The 22,069-nt window shown below is 46.0% G+C and overlaps 1 protein-coding gene across 2 annotated transcripts; it reads right to left on the bottom strand.

Moving 5' to 3' along the window:
* Window positions 1–11,226: 11,226 nt before the first annotated feature.
* Window positions 11,227–21,139, bottom strand: GLUL (glutamate-ammonia ligase). Of its 2 annotated transcripts, none has more exons than XM_053605735.1 (7): window positions 20,871–21,139; window positions 17,987–18,165; window positions 16,557–16,718; window positions 14,870–15,016; window positions 14,400–14,527; window positions 13,745–13,944; window positions 11,227–13,046 (listed from the first exon to the last, which is right to left on the bottom strand). In XM_053605735.1, the coding sequence occupies exons 1-7, from the start codon at window positions 21,098–21,100 to the stop codon at window positions 12,728–12,730; spliced, it is 1,365 nt and encodes a 454-aa protein (XP_053461710.1). In that variant the 5' UTR covers window positions 21,101–21,139; the 3' UTR covers window positions 11,227–12,727. The 2 variants fall into 2 exon arrangements, with proteins under 2 accessions (XP_053461710.1, XP_053461711.1); XM_053605736.1 differs by lacking the exon at window positions 20,871–21,139 and adding an exon at window positions 19,687–20,744.
* Window positions 21,140–22,069: the final 930 nt, after the last annotated feature.

Here is a 22,069-nt window from a genome sequence, read left to right as displayed (position 1 = left end):
CTCCAGAGATCATTATGTAGTTAGGTCTAGAGTGGTTTAATCACTTCAGTGATTCTGAAAGTTTTATAATTTGCCCCATACTGTAGGTATGAAAAGAAGATGGTACTAGGAACACAGAACTCTTTGGTTTGGGTAGTTTGGAATATTTTTTAATATTTATTTATTTATTTTTAGAGATAGGATCTTGGCTTTGTTACCTGGGTTGGAGTGCAGTGGCATCATCATAGCTCTTCCTGTGGGCTCAAGCAATCCTCCATTCTGAGCATCCCAAGTAGCTGGGGCCACAGGCACGTGCTACCACACCCAGCTAACTTATTTATTTTTGGTAGCAATGCAGTCTCTCTATGTTGCCCAGGCTGGTCTCAAACTCTTGGCCTCAAGCAATCCTTCCTCCTTACCTTCCCAACGTATTGGGATCATAGGCGTGAGCCACTGCACCTGGCCTTTGTCATTTTAGAGGACTTTTATAAGGCTGTGATGTTTGAGGAAAAGGTGGGGGAAAGGTGAAAGGTTATTTCTAATCATGTCTCCCCACCAACTAAAAAAGATGCAAGTAAGTGCTTTCCCTTTTGAAAAGCAAAATATGTGTGGTCAAGGAATATATGACTTGTATAGCAGTTGACACTTCCTTATCTATCTAGAAAGCATTTTTTTCTGAATTTCTTTAAGGTTATCACCCTTAGGCTCTGTATTCCTTTCTCATCTTGACTTCCCAGCTCTCTGCCTGCCTGAAGATGTGGTGGTGGGTTTGTCTGCTAGCACCTAGCATTAACATTTAGATGTGAGAAGCCCAGTGAACCATGAGAATCAGAATGGAAAATTCAAGCTGCTTGTGTTCCTTCCCCATCTATCTTATTCTTTGTTACAATTCTTTAAGAATACAACAGAATCGGCTCCACGCCTGTAGCTCAGTGAGTAAGGCACCAGCCACATACACTGAGGCAGGCAGATTCGAACTCAGCCCAGGCCTGCTGAACAACAATAACAACTGCAACAATAACAAAAAATAGCCGGGCATTGTGGACCTGTAGTCCCAGCTACTTGGGAGGCTGAGGCAAGAAAATAGCTTAAGCCCAAGAGTTTTTGGTTGCTGTGAGCTGTGACGCTACAGCACTCTACTGGGGGTGACATAATGAGACTCTATCTCAAAAAAAAAAAAAAAGAATACAACAGAGTCATTATTACACTTCAGTGTTTTCAGATTACGAAGGAAAGCAAAATGAATGTGCCATATTTCCTTCAGATCTTCTCTTGTTCTCTCCCCTCTCCATCCCAACAGAAAGTCATCTCCCAATTAAAAATACAAACTGTACCTTGGTGTTTGTCACACTTTATGGGGGCAAGACATGATTGCAAGAGGGACTTTACCTAACAATTGCAATCAGTGTAACCTGGCTTATTGTACCCTCAATGAATCCCCAACAATTAAAAAAAAAATACAAACCGTAGTCAGCTAATGGAACACAACTGTAGTCCCAGCTTCTCAGAGGCTGAGAGAGGAGGATCGCTTGTGCCCAGAAGTTTGAGGCTACCTGCAGATGATGGCACCTGTGAATAGCCACTGTATGCCAGCCTGGGCAACATCTCAAGACAAAATTCTACCCTGTGGGTGGCGCCTGTGGCTCAGTGAGTAGGGCGCCGGCCCCATATGCCGAGGGTGGCGGGTTCAAACCCAGCCCCGGCCAAACTGCAACAAAAAAATAGCCGGGCACTGTGGCGGGCGCCTGTAGTCCCAGCTGCTCGGGAGGCTGAGGCAAGAGAATCGTGTAAGTCCAAGAGTTAGAGGTTGCTGTGAGCCGTGTGATGCCACGGCACTCTACCCAAGGGCGGTACAGTGAGACTCTGTCTCTACAAAAAAAAAAAAATTCTACCTTGTAAGGTGGGCAGCAAGAAGTCACCCTGAGTTATAACTGTGCCCTTTTTAAGACCTGAAGGCAAAGGAGCAGGCACTAAGAACAGTTTCCAAAACAACGATTGGACCCAAACAATTAAAACAGAATGGGATCGGTAGCTCTTGTAACTAAAATGAATGTGCACCGTTGTCACATTGTACAAGTTGCAATGCACTTCCACATTTACGATCTTGCAACAATATAGTGGTGTGCATAGAACAATTCTCACCGTCATTTAATGGTGAGAAAACAGATAGTTCTACAAACTATGGAGCTAGACTACCTGGGACGAGATCCTGACTTTGTTTCTCTCTGGTGTGTGTGGCCATTGGCAAGTCACTTAACCTTTAGGTGCCTCAGTTTTCTTATCTGTAATTGGGGGATAGTGACCGTACCTCACAGAGTTATCATACAATCAAATGAAAGAGCAGCACCTGGCATGAAGTAATTACACTGCAGGGAACAAAAGTCTTTTACAAAGTCTTTTATCATGTAGATTTTGGTAGAGTTTACAGTTTTTTCAAGCACATGCTCAAAAGATAGAAGAACACAAACAGATAACTCGGACCCATAAGAATTCAGTCCTTCAACAGTATTTATTATTATTTTCTAGGAACTTGGTTAGGCACCAGGAGCAGATGCCAGCAGTGGGGCAATGTGGATTTATACCCATAAAACATCACTTTATCATCATTTGCTTTAATCAAATTAAATCTCAAGCCAATAGTGCTGGTGCTGAGATTTGGCCTAGTGGGCTTAGTGATCCCATAACCTCCATTACAGTCCCCACCCAGCCTTTCCAAATAGATTTACAAACTCAGTAAAAAATCTATATATCTATATCTATAGATTCTCACCCTAAATCCCTTTGCTGTGCAAATGCAACTCCTTAAGAAGTCTTCTAGCTGTCCTGACAACCAAAAAATTGGCCTGTGTCCCTCTTTTGAAAAATGGAACTCTCGGCAGGAGGTGAGAGGATCCTTTGAGCTCAGCAGGTCGAAAACAGCCTGAGCAAGAGCAAGACCTTGTCCCCACTAAAACTAGAAAAGTTGGCCAGGCATGATAGTGGCAGGCACCTGTAGTCCCACCTACTTGGGAGGCAGAGGCAGGAGGATCGCTTGAACCCAGGAGTTTGAGGTTGCTGTGAATGATGATGATGCCACTGTACTGACGCCTGAGTAACAGAGGGAGATTCTGTCTCAAAAACAAAACAAAACAACAACAACAGAAAAAACAATGTTGTCCAAAAAAGATTAAAAAAATAAAAAGTGAACTAGATGGATTGGTATCTGGTGGAACAACCAGTGCTGAGAGTATTGATTAGTGACTCGAATCCAACCGGAAAGCAAGTCTTCTGGAGTTTTTCAGCAGTATGCTCTGTTTCCCTCTGTCCCTGTTCAGCTCTTTGTCATTTACTTGATTGAAGAGGTTATAGGGGCCGGGGGGGAAAGAATTTATAATAACACACAGTTAAATAGCTTATCTCTCAAAGAGATTGAAAAAGATCACAGTGAAAAAGATCACAATGGGGCGGCGCCTGTGGCTCAGTGAGTAGGGCGCCGGCCCCATATGCCGAGGGTGGTGGGTTCAAACCCAGCCCCGGCCAAACTGCAACAACAAAAAAATAGCAGGGCATTGTGGCGGGCGCCTGTAGTCCCAGCTGCTCGGGAGGCTGAGGCAAGAGAATCACATAAGCCCAAGAGCTGGAGGTTGCTGTGAGCCGTGTGACCCAACGGCACTCTACCGAGGGCAGTAAAGTGAGACTCTGTCTCTACAAAAAAAAGAAAAAGAAAAAGAAAAAGATCACAATGGGCTGAAAAAGTTGTACCAAAGTTAGCAAGATGAAATGTAATAAGGATAACCTTTATATCCTTATGATGTCTTGAAAATCAAAAGCACAAGTATATGCTGCTTTAAGAGCAATGTATCCCTTTCTTCAAGATTTTATTAATAATAGGACTTCAAAGCAACAGTCATGATAGACTTTTAAAAAGTCAGTGAAATTTTCATGTTAATTAGAAATTTGGTGTGTAGGGGCAGTGCCTGTGGCTCAAAGGAGTAGGGCGCCAAGCCCCATATGCCGGAGGTGGTGGGTTCAAACCCAGCCCTGGCCAAAAACTGCAAAAAAAAAAAAAAGAAAGAAATTTGGTGTCTAGAAGAAGGAAAAAATAAATAGACCTCTCTTCTGAAGTCACATCCAATAGACCAGTTATAGAGAAGGGGCCTTCTAGACCAGGATTGACAATCCAGAGATTGTCTAGACCAGTGTTTTTCAATCTTTTTTATCTTACGGGCACACTTGAACCTATAGTTCAACTTAAATTATATTGATCAAACAAAATAATAAAGAAAGAATCTAACTGTGCTTTGAACTTCTTTAAAAAATAATTTAGTGATTTTTTGGGCGGCGCCTGTGGCTCAGTTGGTAAGGCGCCGGCCCCATATACCAAGGGTGGCGGGTTCAAACCCAGCCCCGGCCAAACTGCAACAAAAAATAGCCGGGCGTTGTGGCGGGCGCCTGTAGTCCCAGCTACTCGGGAGGCTGAGGCAAGAGAATCGCTTAAGCCCCAGGAGTTGGAGGTTGCTGTGAGCTGTGCGAGGCCACGGCACTCTACCGAGGGCCATAAGGTGAGACTCTGTCTCTACAAAAAAAAAAAATAAAATAATTTAGTGATTTTTTAAAAGTTTTTGTGGCACACCCGTTGAAAATCACTGATCTAAAAGAATGGTAGCAGGCTGGTGAAAGATCTCGAAGTCATGATGGAACGGAAGTAACAAGGGATGTTTAATCGGAAAAGAAAAAGACTCAGTGGAGAGGTGAGTTCTGCCTTTAATGCTCTCAAGGACTGTCATGAGAAAGAGACCTCAGGCTTGGTCTCTATAGTTTCAGAAAGCAGAATAAGGGTAACAGAAAAAGCTACATAGAAGCAAATTTTACCTCATCATAAAGAAAACCGTAAAGCAGTTAAGGCTTTAAACGAAAAGGGCTTCCTTTTATGCTATGATGACCACTCAGCCCTAGAAGGATTGAGCATAAATTGGATGACCACTTTTAACAAATGATATAGGGAGGATCCTTAAACCTGGGAGGCTGGATAGAATGACTTGGGGACAGGGATTCTCACCCTAAATCCCTGATAGAGCTTCAGGGAGAATTTGAAAACACTGAAATTATATTTAAAGTCTATTTTGGACAGAGAATGTCCATAACTGTCTTTGTTTGTATGTTTAAACCGGAGTGTCGAAGAGAAGAATAACCCAAAATAAAGCTTAGGGTCACTGCCTGAGGATGACTTTCAGTCCTGAGATACTGAAATTCAAATTCATGCACCAACATATTTAAGCACCAAAGGCCAAGGAAATTTCCATTGAGCATACACTGGTGAGAAAAGAAGATTCCACATCAAACAGTGGGTGATAATCTTCTGAAATAGAGAATAGGAGAAAGGCTTCAGTCTGCAGGCCCTTTCAGGCTTCCCCACTTACCAACCCCCTGGCTCCTACAGTCAGCAGGGAACTGTGATGGAGGCCGCCTGGAAAGGGACATTGTCATTCCTGCCTGTTTGTCTCCATTGGAGATAATCAGTGCTGCACCCTGCCTGGCTGCCCCTGCCTCCCACAGGCATGCCAGTGGGCCCTGATGATTCCTACAGGCAGCTGGCACTCAGGCCCTCCCCAGAGTGTGAGCTAATGCCCAGCTAAAATGAGGGGAGAACTTTCAGGCAGCACACTCTGTCACTAGAGACCAATAACATAGGAGCAGGCTGCAGAGATCAATCTCATTCCATCTCCGCTCTCACCTCCATTTTTTCTCTCTCCCCTCCTCTTCTCCCTTCTGGCTCTCCTTCCTTACTCTCTCTCCACTTCTTTGATTGTTCTTCTCCCTTTTTCCCTCCCCTTCTGCTGTGACCTCTAAGTTGGCTCAGCGTCATTGTTCAAGATGTTAGTTACATAATGTGGCTTATGAAAGCAAAATAACCTGCGGCCTGCCATGCCAGACTGGGTGAAACTTAGCGTGAAAAGAAAACACACTGGTTCTCGGCACTTCTGGGCTTTTCTGCATTGTCTACCAGGAGGATCAGCTGGATGGGGCTAACCCATTCCATGTGCACCAGACTCTAATTCTTTCTTGAGACTAACTCAGCCAGACTTTGGAGCTTTTCAATCTTAAAAAGCAGAGAAAAAGCATGCCAGAGACAAGGGTGGGTGGTGGTGGGGCGAGGCGCCGGCAGAGAGGCTCCCTGATGAAGCAATGTGAGGGGCAGGTCAAAAGTCTCCTGGTCTTCCCATCGTCTGTCACCAGCTCTGGAATTCTTGGTCAGCATCTCCTTTGCACAATCCATATTAGTTTAGTAGACCCTAGAAGTGTTTCTTGGTTTTTCAGTAGTTGTCTTGATAAGACGACTGAGCTATACTAGAATTTTCAAGTTCCCAGAAAGGATTTATGCTAACTTTGTGGCTTGTCCCTCTCTTTCAGACTTCTCCAATGTATCTAACATTATGCATTTGGCTGTAGATCTTGATGACAAAAAACTGAACATAAATTGAAAGAGCACCTTTACCCTCTAAGATGTCAAATTCAATTCAGAACTGCTTCGTTTCTGTGTTGGGTCTGACAGTTCACAGCACACAATTCTAACTCTGGAAGGAATTTTGAGGCTCTCCATAGCTTATCTCAGACTGATTCTGTAAGGCTGGTGTCCACTTCTACAGAAGTAAATCATTTAATGCCACAGACAGTCTAGGGAAGGGAGGGACCTGGAAGCCTCAGCCTCAGCTGCTTCCAGGATATAGCAAATGGGATGTTTACCCCCCAAAGCCCTGCATTTGGGGTCAGGGAGAGAAGGATGTTTCTGAACCAGGTAATTTTGGGATTAACTGTGGGAATGGGGCAGCTCATACATAAACCACTAACGCCAGAGATTAATGGCTGTGAATAAACTGAACCCCACTCCCCAGACTTCTGTCCACTCCCTTTAGCCAGTGATACTGTAGTGTCCTGTTTCTGGCAATTTCCTTCTTTTCTTTTCTCTCTTCCCCTCTCTCTTCTCCCTCCCTCCCTTCTTTCCTCTTTGTTTTCTCTTCCTTTCTTTCTCTTTCTTTTCTTCTTCCTTTCTCTTCTTCTCTCCTCTTTCTCCTTCTCTTTTCTTTTTATTTCTTCTGCCCTTGGAACTCTCTGATGATTTAATTCAACAAACATTTATTGAAGGCTTACTTGGCTAAGTGCTAGGACACAGATGTATTTATATAACAATGTTAATAGCTTGGCAGTTTCTGGATCCTGAACCCACCTAGGAATGTGTCTGGTAGTAGATTGTTTGGGGGAGAGGGCTCCTTTCTTGCAAAGCAAGCCCTGGGAAAGTGCTGTACTATCTTTCTAAAGTCAGCTCCTGATTAGACCACAAGTTCTCTCCCCAGAGACCAGGCAAATGTTCATTCATTTCCTCCAACAAAACTTGCCCTCTCTCCCCTCCCCCTGTACTGCCTTCTGCAGCATTATTTGAATGGAGTCACCACAAGAACTCACATAATTATTTGAAGATAAGCTGGTGTGCACAGCACTAGGCCCAGAAATCCCATGCTGAATGGGTGATACCAACGATACCCTTTGGCTAGAAGAGAGGGAGAGTCACAAAAATAAGGAAGTCACTTGACCCTCCATTCATATATTTCCTCCAAAACACCAAGTTAGTGCCTATTTGCCCATCTTGATTATCAATTCTTGGAGGTCATCGTGAATGCCTATTCAATTTAATGTCATCAGAGCACTACAATAGAGTTACAAGAGAGGAGTTATTCTATACCCTTATTGAAAGGCAGATGTAGACTACAGATTTAGTGACAGAGTGCCCACTGGAGTTCAGTCAATAAATCTGCTCACCATGCCATATAGTGTAAGAGTAGAACACACTAACCCATTGCCATCTCACAACAATGCAAGTTACTCAATCCGAAACCCACGAGAACAACTTGCTGTGGTATAAGAGACCCCTGAAGTGCAATTCATCAAATGATGACAGGAACCATGTGGACACATCCTCTGCAAGGTAGGACTAGACATCACTCTGCTAGACCAGAGGAGCTCCAGGCAGTGAATCAGAGACAACTACTTGTTAGTTGACTGTCCCTGGAAGGGAGATTAATTAGGACGAGTTGGCAATAGAAACTTGTTTAAGAATGAGTATATCTTTTATGTCTCACCTTCCCACTCTTAGTGACAGCTTTCTCAGCTTAGCAAATTCTCTTGTGTACTGTTTCTGGAAAATAATTCTTAGGTTCCTATCTTCTTTGTAAGATGCTATATCTTGGGCAAAAGGTCTATGCAGGACACCTGTGTTGTGACTCTAACATGTGCTTGTATACTTGTTCTCACAAACGTGGTACTTATCTCTATTGTACCTATGTGTATGTGCATATATCTGCATGTTGTGAAATTAGGTATGAACTTTTAATGAATGGTTGGTGATTGAGCTCAAGGCGAAGTTGTTTACAGTAGTCATCTACCTGAAGTCTTTGGAGGCATAATAAACTGTGGGCTTCTTATCAGTTGTTAACTTTTTTTTAAATTTTTTATTTTTTAATTTCAGTTTGCTTGTTCATTCTTCTTTGTTTGAAGTACTCCTTTTTTGTTGATTTTCTTCTTTCTCTGGTGGTGCTGGCTGTTTTTGATGTTGTTAGTAGAGATGGGGTCTTACCCTGGCTCACTGCTGCTCATACTGGTCTTGAGCCTCTGAGCTCAGACAATCCACCCGCCTCGGCCTCCCACAGCGCTGGGACTACAGGCGTGAGCCACCACGCCCGGCCTTTTTTTTTTGAGATAGAGTCTCACCTTATAGAGTCATAGCTCACAGCAACCTCAGACTCTTGACTTAAGTGATCCTCTTGCCTCAGCCTCCCAAGTAGCTGGGACTACAGGTACCCACCATAACATCTGGCTGTTTTTAGAGATGGGGTCTCACTCTAGCTGAGACTGGTCTTGAACTCCTGAGTTCAGGGGATCTGCCTGTGTTGGCCTCCCAGAGTGCTAGCATTAGAGCAACATGAGGCTCTGGCTGCCTGATTCCAACCACAATTAATTGAGCAAGTAGTCATTCTTTTTTACAACATACTCCAAGGAAGGCTTGAGTTGTGCCTTACTGTTTGTCGTAAAAAGCAACAACATGTTGGATTTTTTTTTTTTTTTTTTTGTAGAGACAGAGTCTCACTTTATTGCCCTTGGTAGAGTGCCGTGGCCTCACACAGCTCACAGCAACCTCCAACTCCTGGGCTTAGGCGATTCTCTTGCCTCAGCCTCCCAAGTAGCTGGGATTACAGGCACCCGCCACAACACCCGGCTATTTTTTGGTTGCAGTTTGGCCGGGGCCGTGTTCGAACCCACCACCCTCGGCATATGGGGCCGGCGCCCTACCCGCTGAGCCACAGGTGCCGCCCCATGTTGGATTTTTTTTAAGCTTAATAAAAAATATGCACCTTCTGCCCTGGCCAGAGTCAAAACACAGCCAAACAACCAAGACCTCATGGTTTGCTACCACCCAGTAGAGTTAGAGACTGATAGCTACAAAACCAGACCTAAAAATTACTCGTTAAAAAAGTACTGCAGGCACCACAAAAGGTCTGGGGATAGAGTGAGAAGAATCCCTGCCTTCACAAAGTTCACTTACAAAATCCTATCGAGTGATGGGATGCTCTCTCTTTGGGACAGCAAGTTACTTTCACTTTATTGATGTAAGGCCCAAACAGTAGCTGGAATTAACCATGTGAAGCCTTTGGTTATTAGGAGCCCCAGCATGAAGTGTTTGCTCAGGAACCATTTAATTCACCTGCCTACCATCCTGCCCAGCAGCACAGATCTGGCTATTAATTAATTTTTGAAACAGTCTCTTATTACGTCGCCCTTGGTAGAGTGCCCTGGCATCACGGCTCACAGCAATCTCAAACTCTTGGGCTTAAGCGATTCTCTTCCCTTAGCCTTCCCAAATAGCTGGGACTACAGGCCCCCACCACAACGCCCAGCTATTTTTTTTTTGTTGTTGTTGTTGTCATTGTTGTTTAGCAGGCCCAGGCCGGGCTCCAACCCACCAGCCTCAGTGTATGTGGCTGGCATCCTACCCACTGAGCTATGGGCGCTGCCCAGCTCTGGCTATTTAAGTGGCCTTAGACAGTATCCAAGGAACTCCTTGAAGCCCTCTATTAGCTTGTGCTGCCGTGTAGCTCTTACTCACTAACCGGCAGGATATTACAGGAACTCGTGTTTAAGGAGTTCATGGAGACCACCTTTTGTAAATACTGGTCTCTGTCTCTTCAAGGCCATCGTTCTGTTTAATCTATCACTGATAAAAGTTATTATGTAACCTAGGGTCTGCTAAATGAGCTATAAAAAACACCTTGGAAATACAAGGGGACTGCACTGTGACCTGTAGGCCAAAGCTAATTCCAGGTGAGAGGGTGGAGAAGGAAATATACTGGCTGCTTCCATGCAGTCTGATAATATGAACTTAGAATTCCTTTTCCTTTTCATACAATCTTTGTCAAAAAATTGGTTACCAGTAACAAAAACCAAAGTGCTTAGGCCATTGCCCCTTCAGTCTGGTGCTACACCGTGTAGGACATACCTAAGACCCAGCTGAGGGAAGACAACTTTGGGAAAGTAGAAGTAGAGATTGAATTTAAGAAAGGGTGCATAATTAAACATCAAAACCAGGAAAACACAATGAAAAAGGGTAGTCTCAACAATCATGCTCAACAGGTATCAACTGACCCCACCCAGCAAGCTAATAGGTAGGGTTGCTCTACCTTAAAAATTAAACCATGTCAGGAGCCAACCTCTGTAAGATACCCTAAAACCTTGGGTATGGGAGGTTAGGGAAAAGCTAACCTTCAACCAGGGTAGTAACGTGGTCAATATTTGCTACTTAAATGAACCACTGGCAGCTGGGCTAGCAAAACCAGTTCATCACACATTAAACCCTGGAGGCTGTTCTATTAAGCCAGGTGGGTTCAAAACAATGGGATAGCATGGTATGGCAAAACCAAACTCATGAGCACAAAAGGGGCAGGGCCAGGGCTGCACCCTGGTACAAAACCATAGAGCTAGGAAATGTCAAGATTGTGTGTGATCTTGGTCTAGGTGAGAAAATAATCCCAGAAAATCACTAATACCTAAGTCAGAGAGGAGGGAGTTTTAAAAACCCAAAGAGCAGATTACCCTGAGCTTATTTTGTCCCTTCAAATAACAACCCAAAAAACCCCTCCCCCTCTTGGGTAGACTATGTAGGCACGAAATGGCAGATAGGGACTTAAAAGGAACCGCAAAGAAACAAAGTCAGGAGAGAACTTATAAATGTTAGGCTGATTTATAAGAGCTGCTCTGGGCAGTTACAGTTTGTTTACAATGAGGAGTTATCTAACTCTGAACAGATGGTACATGGCAATCAGAACTCATCACAGCAAGAGAACCACAGCTGGTCTGCTGCAGCCGACACGACAAACCACCAGAACAGGAGGGGAAATGTCAGGATGAAGGTGGGGTTTTTTATTATAAAAGAAAAAAATAACTCCTCAGCAATCCTAACAAAGGAAAAGAGTATTTTGCACTGGGAGAAGACAACAGGATACAAAAATCACAAGTGTTTTTGCCACCAGCCCTGTCTCTTGTCTCCTCCAAGAGCAGAGGTGAAAGGACACAGTTGAAGCAAATAAGCAATTACGTAAAATTACTTAGAAACCCTACAAATTTGATTAAAATCTAACCTTCTATTTTGCGCTTAAAAGTTTTTTTTAATATATCAAAAGGCCTGCTTTAGTGACATGCTATTCCCACCAGAAAATAACCCTAATACGTGTATATCTCCTGTCGCTAACATGCTCAAGTTGACCAGCCAACTCATATCCAAACCCGTGTGTGGACAAGTATGTGTATCTTGCAAAACAGAGCCATGGTGATCAAGTGACTGCTAGTTAGCCTGCATCTGCCTGTCAGTTTATCAGTGCCCACTTTCTCCCTCGGGAGGGTGGGCAGGGCAGAGACCCTGAAATGGTAATGAGGAATTATAACCCCCAATTACCAACTTTCCAAGCACCACCACTTTCCCCACCGCCTCCTCGAAAGGAGATACTTCTCTTTGGCTCCCTGTGACCCAGATGGTTTTTACCTTTAGAAACACAAACAATCCACACACCCATATAAAAAATTTTTTTGTTTTTACATTTAAATATAAAAATACTACTCTGCTTTTTGTTATAAAGGAGGACCAAGCAATAAGAATCTTTTCTTTTTTTAAGGTAGGGATATCCATCAGTTTACTCTGAGCTTTTTGCTGAGGGGAGGGCATTTAGCTCCAAGCAAGGGAAGTGTGGCCTGAGAGGGAGGGCATTTCCCTCCCTGATCTCCAACCTCTATTTTCTCTAATTCCCACATGTTGGTTATCTCTTCCAACTTTTCCACCAAGGGAAGTCCTAACCTAGAGTACAGGTTTTCCCCTTTCAGCTAACCTGAAGAAAAAGCCCTCCCCCTCCAGCAGACATGCTCCGCCTGGATAGCTATGCCTACTGGACAAGCTTACCCCATTAAGTGGAAGTAGTGGTTACGCCCCTCCCTGCCCACTAGTGCACTAGAAAGCTTCAGTGATAGGGGGGAAAAAAGGAGGGTGGGTGAAAAGAGATTAAGAACTTGACCCCTCTATCTTGGCCAAAGAAAACAAGATTAACTGGGCATGAGGAATAAAAAAAAAAGACCTTGATATTCCACCCTTTTGAGTTACAACTGGGGCAATTGGGAGAGGGGGGAAGATTTGGAGTGGGATGGAGAACCAGAGGGGCTCAATGGTCTAGTCCATTTAGTTTTTGTACTGGAAGGGCTCATCGCCAGTTTCATTGAGAAGACACGTGCGGATGAGGGCTTCTGTCACCGAGAAGGGGTCGCAGTTGGCAGAGGGACGACGGTCTTCAAAGTAGCCCTTCTTCTCCTGGCCAACAGTCCGGGGAATGCGGATGCTGGCACTACGGTTGGCTACACCAGCAGAAAAGTCGTTGATGTTGGAGGTTTCGTGGAATCCAGTTAGGCGCCGGGCATTGTCCAGGCCCCCCTTGGGATCGTAGGCGCGAATGTGGTACTGGTGCCGCTTGCTTAGTTTCTCAATGGCCTCCTCAATGTACCTAGAGGAAGCAGAAAGATGGAGGTCTGATCGTGTCACCAGGAAACATGCCCTTCTTTGGGCAGGAGCAGAAATGGACCTAAGGGTGAACCTCACCAAAAACACGAGCCCCAATAGAATACTCCCTGAGGGTATCAAGTGTCTTGCCACCCATGTGTCCCAGCACTCAGAATAGTGCCTGACAAGCTTAAAGTGTTAGTTGAATAAAAAGATCCAATCACTTTCAAGTCTCACCCACAAGCATTAAGATTATCCACATGCCTGTACTATTACCAATTCAGTTTTATTTTTTCTTTTTGGAGTTTGACCAGGGCCAGGTTTGAACCCACCACCCTCAGTATATGGGGCTGGCGGACCTACCCACTCTGCCACAGGCACTACCCTACTAATTTAGTTCTTAAAAGATTTTCAAAGGCATGGATCTGTCTACTGTTCCCTGTATTGCTATCATTAACTCTACTCCTATTAGAGTATTACTTGGTACTTTTCAAATGGGAATAAAATGATAGAGGATTGGAAAATTTGTGAAGCCAAGATCAAGAGCTGAGGTTATGTCTAGACTGAAAAGTCCAACTTACTCATCCCTGATACAAAGACTCGTCAAGTCACCTTGCAAAGGAGTCTCTGCTGAGATTGATAACTCTGTTCCTAACCTTTGTGCCACAGGAGAACAAGGCTGGCCCAGCAGAAGGTACTCACTTCAAACCATTCTCCTCCCGCATGGCCTTGGTGCTGAAGTTGGTATGGCAGCCTGCACCATTCCAGTTCCCAGGAATGGGCTTGGGATCAAAGGTTGCTATCACCCCAAAGTCTTCACAGACTCGATGCAAGATGAAACGGGCCACCCAGAGATGATCTCCCATGCTGATTCCTTCACAGGGTCCAATTTGGAATTCCCACTAGAAGAATGGGAAAATTGGTCTTTAAAACAAAGCCACCTAGGGCGGCGCCTGTGGCTCAGTGAGTAGGGCGCCGGCCCCATATGCCGAGGGTGGTGCGTTCAAACCCAGCCCCGGCCAAACTGCAACAAAAAAAATAGCCGGGCATTGTGACGGGCACCTGTAGTCCCAGCTGCTCGGGAGGCTGAGGCAAGAGAATCGCGTAAGCCCAAGAGTTAGAGGTTGCTGTGAGCCGTGTGACGCCACGGCACTCTACCAGAGGGCAGTACAGTGAGACTCTGTCTCTACAAAAAAAAAAAAAAAAAAACAAAGCCACCTACTTACACCAACTCAGAAGCCTCCAAACCTAAAGTCTCAGGTTTTAAGTTAGTGAGTGGTGTACACCTATCAGCAGCCCTTACTAGCCCATATCCCTTTCTTCAGAGGCAGAAAAGTGATGGAAAAGAGCTATTTACCTGGGCAGGCATGACCTCAGCATTAGTCCCGGCAATCTTGACTCCAGCATACAAGCAGGCTCTGTAGTGAGCCTCCACAATATCCCTGCCATAGGCTCTGTCTGCTCCCACACCACAGTAATAAGGACCTATAGAAACAAAGACAAAATGGTAAGAGTTAGGAAATCCAGAAAATCCCGAAGTCAGAAATCAGAAGGCCCTTAACACTGTTCTCAAGTCACCATCCCTGCCTTCACTGAAGGGTGGAGAATGCCCAGGGCTCCCCAGTGGAGCCAAAGGTTGGTCCCCTCAATTCTTCCTTTATACATTTACATTCATTTCTAGATGTGGGTAATGTGAAAGAGCTGTTATGTTTTATACTGTGCAATTTTAGCCCATCTCAGCTTCTTGATTCAGAAGGAGTTATTCCCATCTCTGGACAGTTAAACACTTGGGAGCAGTAGCTTTACCTCTAACCCAAGCAGACTTACCCTGGGGCCCAGGGAAGCCATTGGCGGGCCAACCGAAGGGGTGCCCATCTGTCCCCATCAGTGTGTATTCCTGTTCCATTCCAAACCAGGGGTGCTGGGTGCTCACCATGTCCATTATCCTCTTACAGGTGTGCCTCAAATTGGTCTCTGGAAAAGAAAAAAACAAGAGTCAACACCCCATCAGGAACCTAAGGACACAGGCCGAATCCAATGCTAACAGGAAAACAGTCCTTGGGTTTCACATAGCAGGTGTCCATGATAGGCTGAACCAACCCAGTATAAACTTTTTTGTGTCCCATCACTGTTAAGTTGGAGAAGCTATTGTTACAGATTTGTAGGCAGACTCTGAAAGGCTTCAGTTATAATTAAACTCAGTTACAACCAAGTCACATGGGAGCGGATTCAGAACAGAGCAAGTGTTGGCCTATCTGCATGCTGGCCACCCCCCAAGCACCAAATGCCAGGCCCTTAACCCTCTATTCACAAAGCAGCTGCTTCTAGTTGTCAGACTTATTCCTAGTTTCTCAGGCACTTAGAGCCAAATCTCATTTTACTGGGAATCATCTGTCCATTAGAGGGCCCACATTCCAGGTGAGGTTAAGGGCCAAGTTATATACAATTGGTTTGTATATAAAAAGAAAAAAACCAAAAGAAAAAAAAAACAAAAAAACAAGGTGAGCTCAACTGGAAACAATTCTAAGCTAGAAAGGAACTTTTATAGACTTAGTATGACTGCTTAATTATGTTCCAGGAACTATTTTAAGAACTTTATATTAAAAACAAACAAACAAACAAACAAAAAAAACACTCAACTGAGCCTTCACAATAGCACTGAGGTAGGTATTATTTATTAAGCCTACATTTTTCCAGATGAGAACACAAGGCTCAGAAATGTCATTCATGTTCGGTAACTTGCCCAGGTTATGGGGAAAGCAGCAGAGCCAGGACACCTGTGGTTATCTTGGCTTCGGGGGTCCATGCCTTTTGCCACCATGTTACTACCCTCAAAACAAAGATCCAGATTCACTAAGTCTCATTGGCTGTGTAGGAAGAGACTTCAACTGGGGTTAGGGAGTTGACTAGTTGAAAATTGGGGACAGATATGTCCAGGTTCCAATGGGCACTTTCTGCTGTTTACAACAAACCTCAGGGCAAACGTATGTTGATAGGGAACCAAGATTGCTTACACATACTGGAGTCAGAGGATAAAGAAACAAAATAAGCTGTCTGGAGTGAAAGAGTGACCAATATTTGACATAGATTTATTCCAAATGATTTGTATGATTAACTCATTCAACTTTTTGTTTTCCCCATTTAAAAATCAGAGAAATGGATCTACAGGGGATAAATACTTCGCCTAAATTTCTAGGCAGCAAGTGGCAGATCTAGGATTCAAATCCAACATTCTGCCTCTATAACCCAGGTTCTTAAATCCACCGGTAGGCAAGGTAGCAAGACTGTCAGTGGGGACTCCATTAGCAAAGAGTTTATAAGACTCTAATGTCATTTTATGAAACTAACAGAGGAGACCATAGGAGGATGGACCACACTATTTCTGTCATTCTTCTTGATTCTTCAGTCAGTTCTGAAATAGCTTAGCCTTCCCAATACTGATTTCAGAATGTCCTCTCCCTGCCCTCCACAGCATTCATGGAATGAAGTGGCCATCCTACCATCCCATACATACCTGCAGGCTTTCGATTATACTTGAAAACTTCACAGAACACCAGCTTATTGGGGTCCTTGCGGAAGGGGTCCCGGAACATGGCAGCAGGTACAAGATACATGTCACTGTTGGAGCCTTCAGACTGTAAAGTACTAGAGCCATCAAAATTCCACTCAGGTAACTCTGGGGTAAAAAAGGAGGGAAAATTAAAAATGCACAGGAGTTTCCCAGGCAATGCAAAGACAGCCAACTCCTGACTCCTCTTTCCATCTCTAAATACCACTTTCTCTTTTCCAAGAAGCCAGTAAGACATAAATGCCATCATTTATGTGTAAACCTTGACATCTGCACCTCATACTACAGTCCTTCCAAGTAACCATTGCATCACTTCCTTGAAAGAAAGAACAGTTGCCAAGAACCTAAGGACACTTCCACCCTAAATAGGGTATGTCCACTCCACACCAGGAGACAAACTGAAATATTATTCTGTTATCATTACTGGCAAGTAAGCCATTTAAAATATTGATAGAGGGGAATATTCTGACCCTTTTACTAGATCATCCGTAAATTGCTTCCTTCTCTTCTTCCCCTGTATGAACTGTTCTAGTTCAAGTTGTATCCTTATTTTATAGAGGGAACAGACAACTAGCAGGATGACTTATATAAGGATGCTCCCTTATCTTCCTGTGTTTTAAAGGTTGGTTTCTCTGTCTCTACAATTTACTCGAGTTCTCTGAAGGCTCACCTTGTATGTCCAAGACCTGTTCAGTATGTGTTACATAGTAGGTACTACAATATAGAGTTTATGAGCATTCATTCATTAACCAAATGTGAACATATACCAGAAAAGCAAGCTATCCTAGAGTAGGTAGGAGGCAATTACTTCCCCCAGGCCCTCTCCAGAAGGGAGATGGCTATGGCTTGGTGTACACTGAAAAATGAAGGTCGCAACTACAATACAGTACTAGCTCCTAGAGGGAGAAGCCATGAGACAGATTCAGAATTTCCAGAATTGGCATCAAGTAAAAACCAGACCCATTTGGAAACCCCTTTAGAGCAAATGCATCAAGAAACTCAATGATAGAAATATTAAACAGTTCTCAAAAATGCTGTAAGCTAGATGGCATGTTTGGGTGAGCAGTGGTTTTCAAACTGGGTTCCTGAGGTGGTCTTGGAGCCAGCTAAGTAGGGATGGCCAAGTTGGCTAAGTCTCCATGAGTCCTCTCAATGTTCCACATACCAGCCTTAGCTTTACTTCAATATACTGGCTTACAGGAAAGATTCCATTTTAATAAAGAGCTCCATTATTGCTATGCTTTGAGGCAGTGGAGGAGCTTAGTGTTGATTGAATAAAGTCTGAAAAGCTCTGCCTTAGAAAAGGCTTCCCAACAGAATAAAGAGGCCTAATCCAGTGGGTTGGTCAGAGATATTTCCCACATCGCCTGGCTCACCTTCTACACACTTGGGCTCACAGTCCAGGGTGCGGGTCTTGCAGCGTAGACCTTCTCCGGTACCATCGATCCAGATATACATGGCTTGGACTTTCTCGCCCTGAGGCAGGGACATATACACCTGCTTGATGCCTTTGTTTAAGTGGGAACTTGCTGAGGTGGCCATGGTGGAAGATGTTCTGGGGAGAAAAATAATGTTATCAACATCTACTCCTAACAGCTCCCTCAGAGGAATGGCTCAAAAGGGATAATGAAATCAAAAAGCCAAGTGGAAGTCAACACACCTGTTTATACACTCTGCTTTTAGATTCAAGTTTTATATTAGACAAATATCCGCTTATAATAAGCTGTAAAAATCTGACCACCTTTTGAAGTAATTAGAACAGATGGTTCCTAAAGAAAAGATCCAACCCTTAGTGTTAAGTCTGGACCCCTCTTGGCATCCCTGAGCTCTGAGGCTGAAGCTCCGTAGCTTCTGGAGATCAAAGCTTCCAAGCCAGAATTTATAATTTGTGAGTATTAAGCTCTATTCCTTTCCGGTAGCTGAGGCAGTGAATTTTTTTTTAACTACTAAGCTATTAAAGGATACAAAAGTTCAGATATAGAAGGTTACAAAACATACCCGCTCCCAACATTGCTATGTTTCTCTTTGAATTTTCTCTTTGCCCTACTCATCTTATTTGGGGTCTTCACGGAGACCTACTTCCCTCTCCCTACCCCCACCTCCCAACCAAAAAAAATACCACTCCACACACACACAAAAAAACTACCTAACACTTAGATTTGAGGATGAAATAAGGTTACAAAATTTAAAAAGCCAGAGGCTTCTTTAAAGAAAGAAAACACTGCAGCAGTACTGATAAAAAACAGCAGATAAGTCAGATTCTGAGGTGCAAGTTGACAATTCCCACTGGTCTGATGCAAAATTCTCACTTAACATAGGTTAACAAATTTAAGTGTGAGAATGACAATATTCTGAGATTCCACTAGAGAACTATTTCAAGTTATTTCAGGAAATTCTCACTTCTAATTCACAAAGACTTGGGATTTCAAAAGCTGAAGAACGTTAAAATCCGCAAGCCACTACCACAAAACCTCTGAAAGAAGACAACTCTAAAGCACAACACCAGCCTCAACACAAAAGGAAACAGGTCCTCCCCCGTCGGCTCGGGTGGCTGGAAAGAGAACACATTGTTCTCCTCCAATGACTCGGGCAACTTTCTCAAGTACAGAGGCAAAGTTTCTATGGGCAACCATCCATGTTTGCCCAGCTGAAAACATAATGGCTTTACCCTCCGACTGCTTCAATCACCCTTCCCCCTGGGGAAGCCGAGAACCTCCTAAGTAAGTTAAGTCCTATCAGAGAACCAAAACCTCCGCCTACAAAGTCTAAAAGACTCAGTCACATCCCACCTTCCACCCCCATTCCTGACACCCCTTCGGCTTCCATCAAAAGCTACCACCCCATGTCTGGCTCTGCTTTTTTCTCCAACTTGTTACACCTGCCACATCATGCCACACTCTCAAGCCTTGGTTCGGATTTCCTGCTCTTTCCGTGAGTTGGACACCAACAGCCTAGGGCACCGTATCGGCTGCTACCACCGCGGTGCCAAGTTTATGTGGGGGAAATGGATTCTGAAATTTAGAAGTTTCTGCAGCTGCCACCGGCTCCGGGGTCGTTTGCCCTGCCCCCCACTCACCCCAGCCACATAAGGTCAAGCGTAGCATTGGGGTTGCCCTCTCTAGCCCTCTTCCTTTTGGAGCGGCATTCTCGCCTCTCCTCTTTTCCGGACTCTTGCTTGTCCAAGCACCGTTGCTTTCTGGGCGAGGGAGACGGAGAGGGGTCTAGAGCGTGGTCGGACCGGAAGGTGGAGGCATTGGCAGGCTGCTGGGTTAAGGTCTTAATCTGGAGTCGCGGTTTTTCCCCAGAGACCACTGAGTAGGCAACAAAGCCGAAGCAGTTGGCGGGGGACCCCGAGGACTCTGAGTCCAAGTCGTCTTCATCTTCATTCGTTGCTTTCTTCGTGGATCTGCTGCTGGGGCAGGGACCCCGCTTCCTGCCCCTGGCGGAGTTGGGATAATCCACTTTGAGAGCAGCCCCCTCCCACTGAAATTTGCCGAAAGTCGGCGCCCCGCCCCTTGGGGCCCGGTCCTGGTCTCAGGGCCTCACCCAGGGGCCCATGCCCGCCGCCCAGGGGCAGGGGGCGGGAGAGTCGGGGCGCCGGCGGGAGAGACAGAGCGAGGCTACGGCCTTCGCCCGGCCCAACCTCCCCACGGGCGGCCACGCCGAGGCCCGGGCTCTCCATTGTTCGGTCACACACTGTAAGGTCGCCGGGACCCCCAGGAAGTCGCCGACCGCGCCAACAACAGTCAGGGTTACTCGCTTCAACCCAAGCGTCTAAAAGGCCGCCAGTATCTCCACGAGTCCCCAAAACGCGCCACCCCGAAGGAAGGGCGCCAGCGGCCGGCGCCTACAAAGCGTTCCGCGTGCGCCCGGGCAGGAGACTAAGCGGCTACACCATCCACAACGCAAACTCCCCCGCGAGCCGAGGGCGCCGGGAGCACCCAGCGGCCTCCAGGGGCGGCGCTTCGGGTTGTAAGTAGCGAAAAGATCAAAACAACTCCCTCCGCCCTTCCCAGAGCCTGACCGAGGACGCACCCCATCGCCCCCAACAGCGGCCGGCCGGGAACCACGCGGCAGGCTGGAGACCCGGTAGGTGCGGGCCTGCCCGATCTGGGCCTGGGCGGCAGGAGTGTAGACCTGGAGACCGGGGTGGGGGACGGGTGAACCGAGCCAAAAGAAAAGGCTGGAGCGCCGCGACTTAGGAAGCAGGAGGGAGCGGCGCGCGTCACGTGGGGGCCACCGGGCCAGCCAGGGGTTTACCTGGGCGGTGAGCGGGCAGGCGGGCAGGCCGCGAGAGCGAGGTGAAGAGAGGAGAGGAGGCCGATACGCTGCTCAAACGCCCTACTCTTCTCCCATCCTCGACTCTGCAGAGTGGCTGCTGTCCCACACCCTTTATTTGCAGCCCGGGGCCGCCCCCGGCGCCCTGATTGGTTCCCAGCGGCCGGGAGCCCGGGCAGATCAGCTGATGCGCTCCTGGGCCCGGCGGCCATTGGGCGCCGAGCGGTGCAGGCGCCGCCAGGGTAGGGGCCAGGGAGCCCGGCAAAGAAAGAGAAAAGGGCGTGGGGGAGGGGAGGGGAGGGGAGGGACCGGAGGGACAGGCTAGAAGGGGCGAGTTCCTGTCGGGAAGGGAAGCCTCAGCTGCCGCCTGCCGGCCTGGCGTAGTCCCCGCGGCCCCCCAGCCTGAGGTCCCGAGGCTCCCAGAAAAGCGCCCCTGGCCTCCCTTCCCTGCTACCTTCACAGTGAATAGTTCTTTTAAGGAAAGCCCCATGTGGAAATCTGAAACCAGGGAACCGAATTTTCCTTTTGTTGTGAGAGCCACCCCCACTCCCCCACCCATCGAGCGTGTTCCTGTTAAGTTTGAAGGGTGGCACCGGACGCGGGAGTCGGGGGAGCCTTGGGCTGGCCTGTGCCGGTGCGAGGGGCCTCCCGGGCCTGGAGACAGTCCTGGGTTCGCAAAGCCTGGAAGAGCCACCCTCCTGGCTCTCCTAGTGGATTTGGGGAAGTGAACAGAACGCTTGTGATTTAACATTTTTAAATCAGAGTGCTGTGTTTTTGTAATTCCAAAGAAAGGATTCTGGAGGGCGGTCTGACGGCCAGTTACAAACCTTAGGCAAGTCTCTTGGGTCTCTCAGGGTGGCCCAAGTCTGCTTATCTACAAAATAAAGCTCGAAGGGTGACCTTTAGAGCTGCCCACCCGATTTGAAGCTAAGTAGGCAAACTGTGCCCTAAGGGCAGCTGGAAAGTGGAGGTCTTGGTATGCCCCTTCTAACCCTAGAGTTCCTCAAAAATTTAAAAATTCCTTAAACAAATTCTATCTGCTTTTGCCTTTTAAGTGTGGCTTATTTTTAGTCTGGAAAATGAGAAAATCTCTTAGCCTTGCTGTGATAGTTGGGAAAATGTATATGTGAACACAATTTTGAAACGGGTGTTTGCCAACAGATGCACAATATTTAACATTT

Source organism: Nycticebus coucang, chromosome 10 (genome assembly GCF_027406575.1).
Source record: "Nycticebus coucang isolate mNycCou1 chromosome 10, mNycCou1.pri, whole genome shotgun sequence".
NCBI lineage: Eukaryota > Metazoa > Chordata > Mammalia > Primates > Lorisidae > Nycticebus > Nycticebus coucang.
Note: the sequence above shows the minus strand (reverse complement) of the source record. Positions and strands in the feature narration are given on the sequence as shown.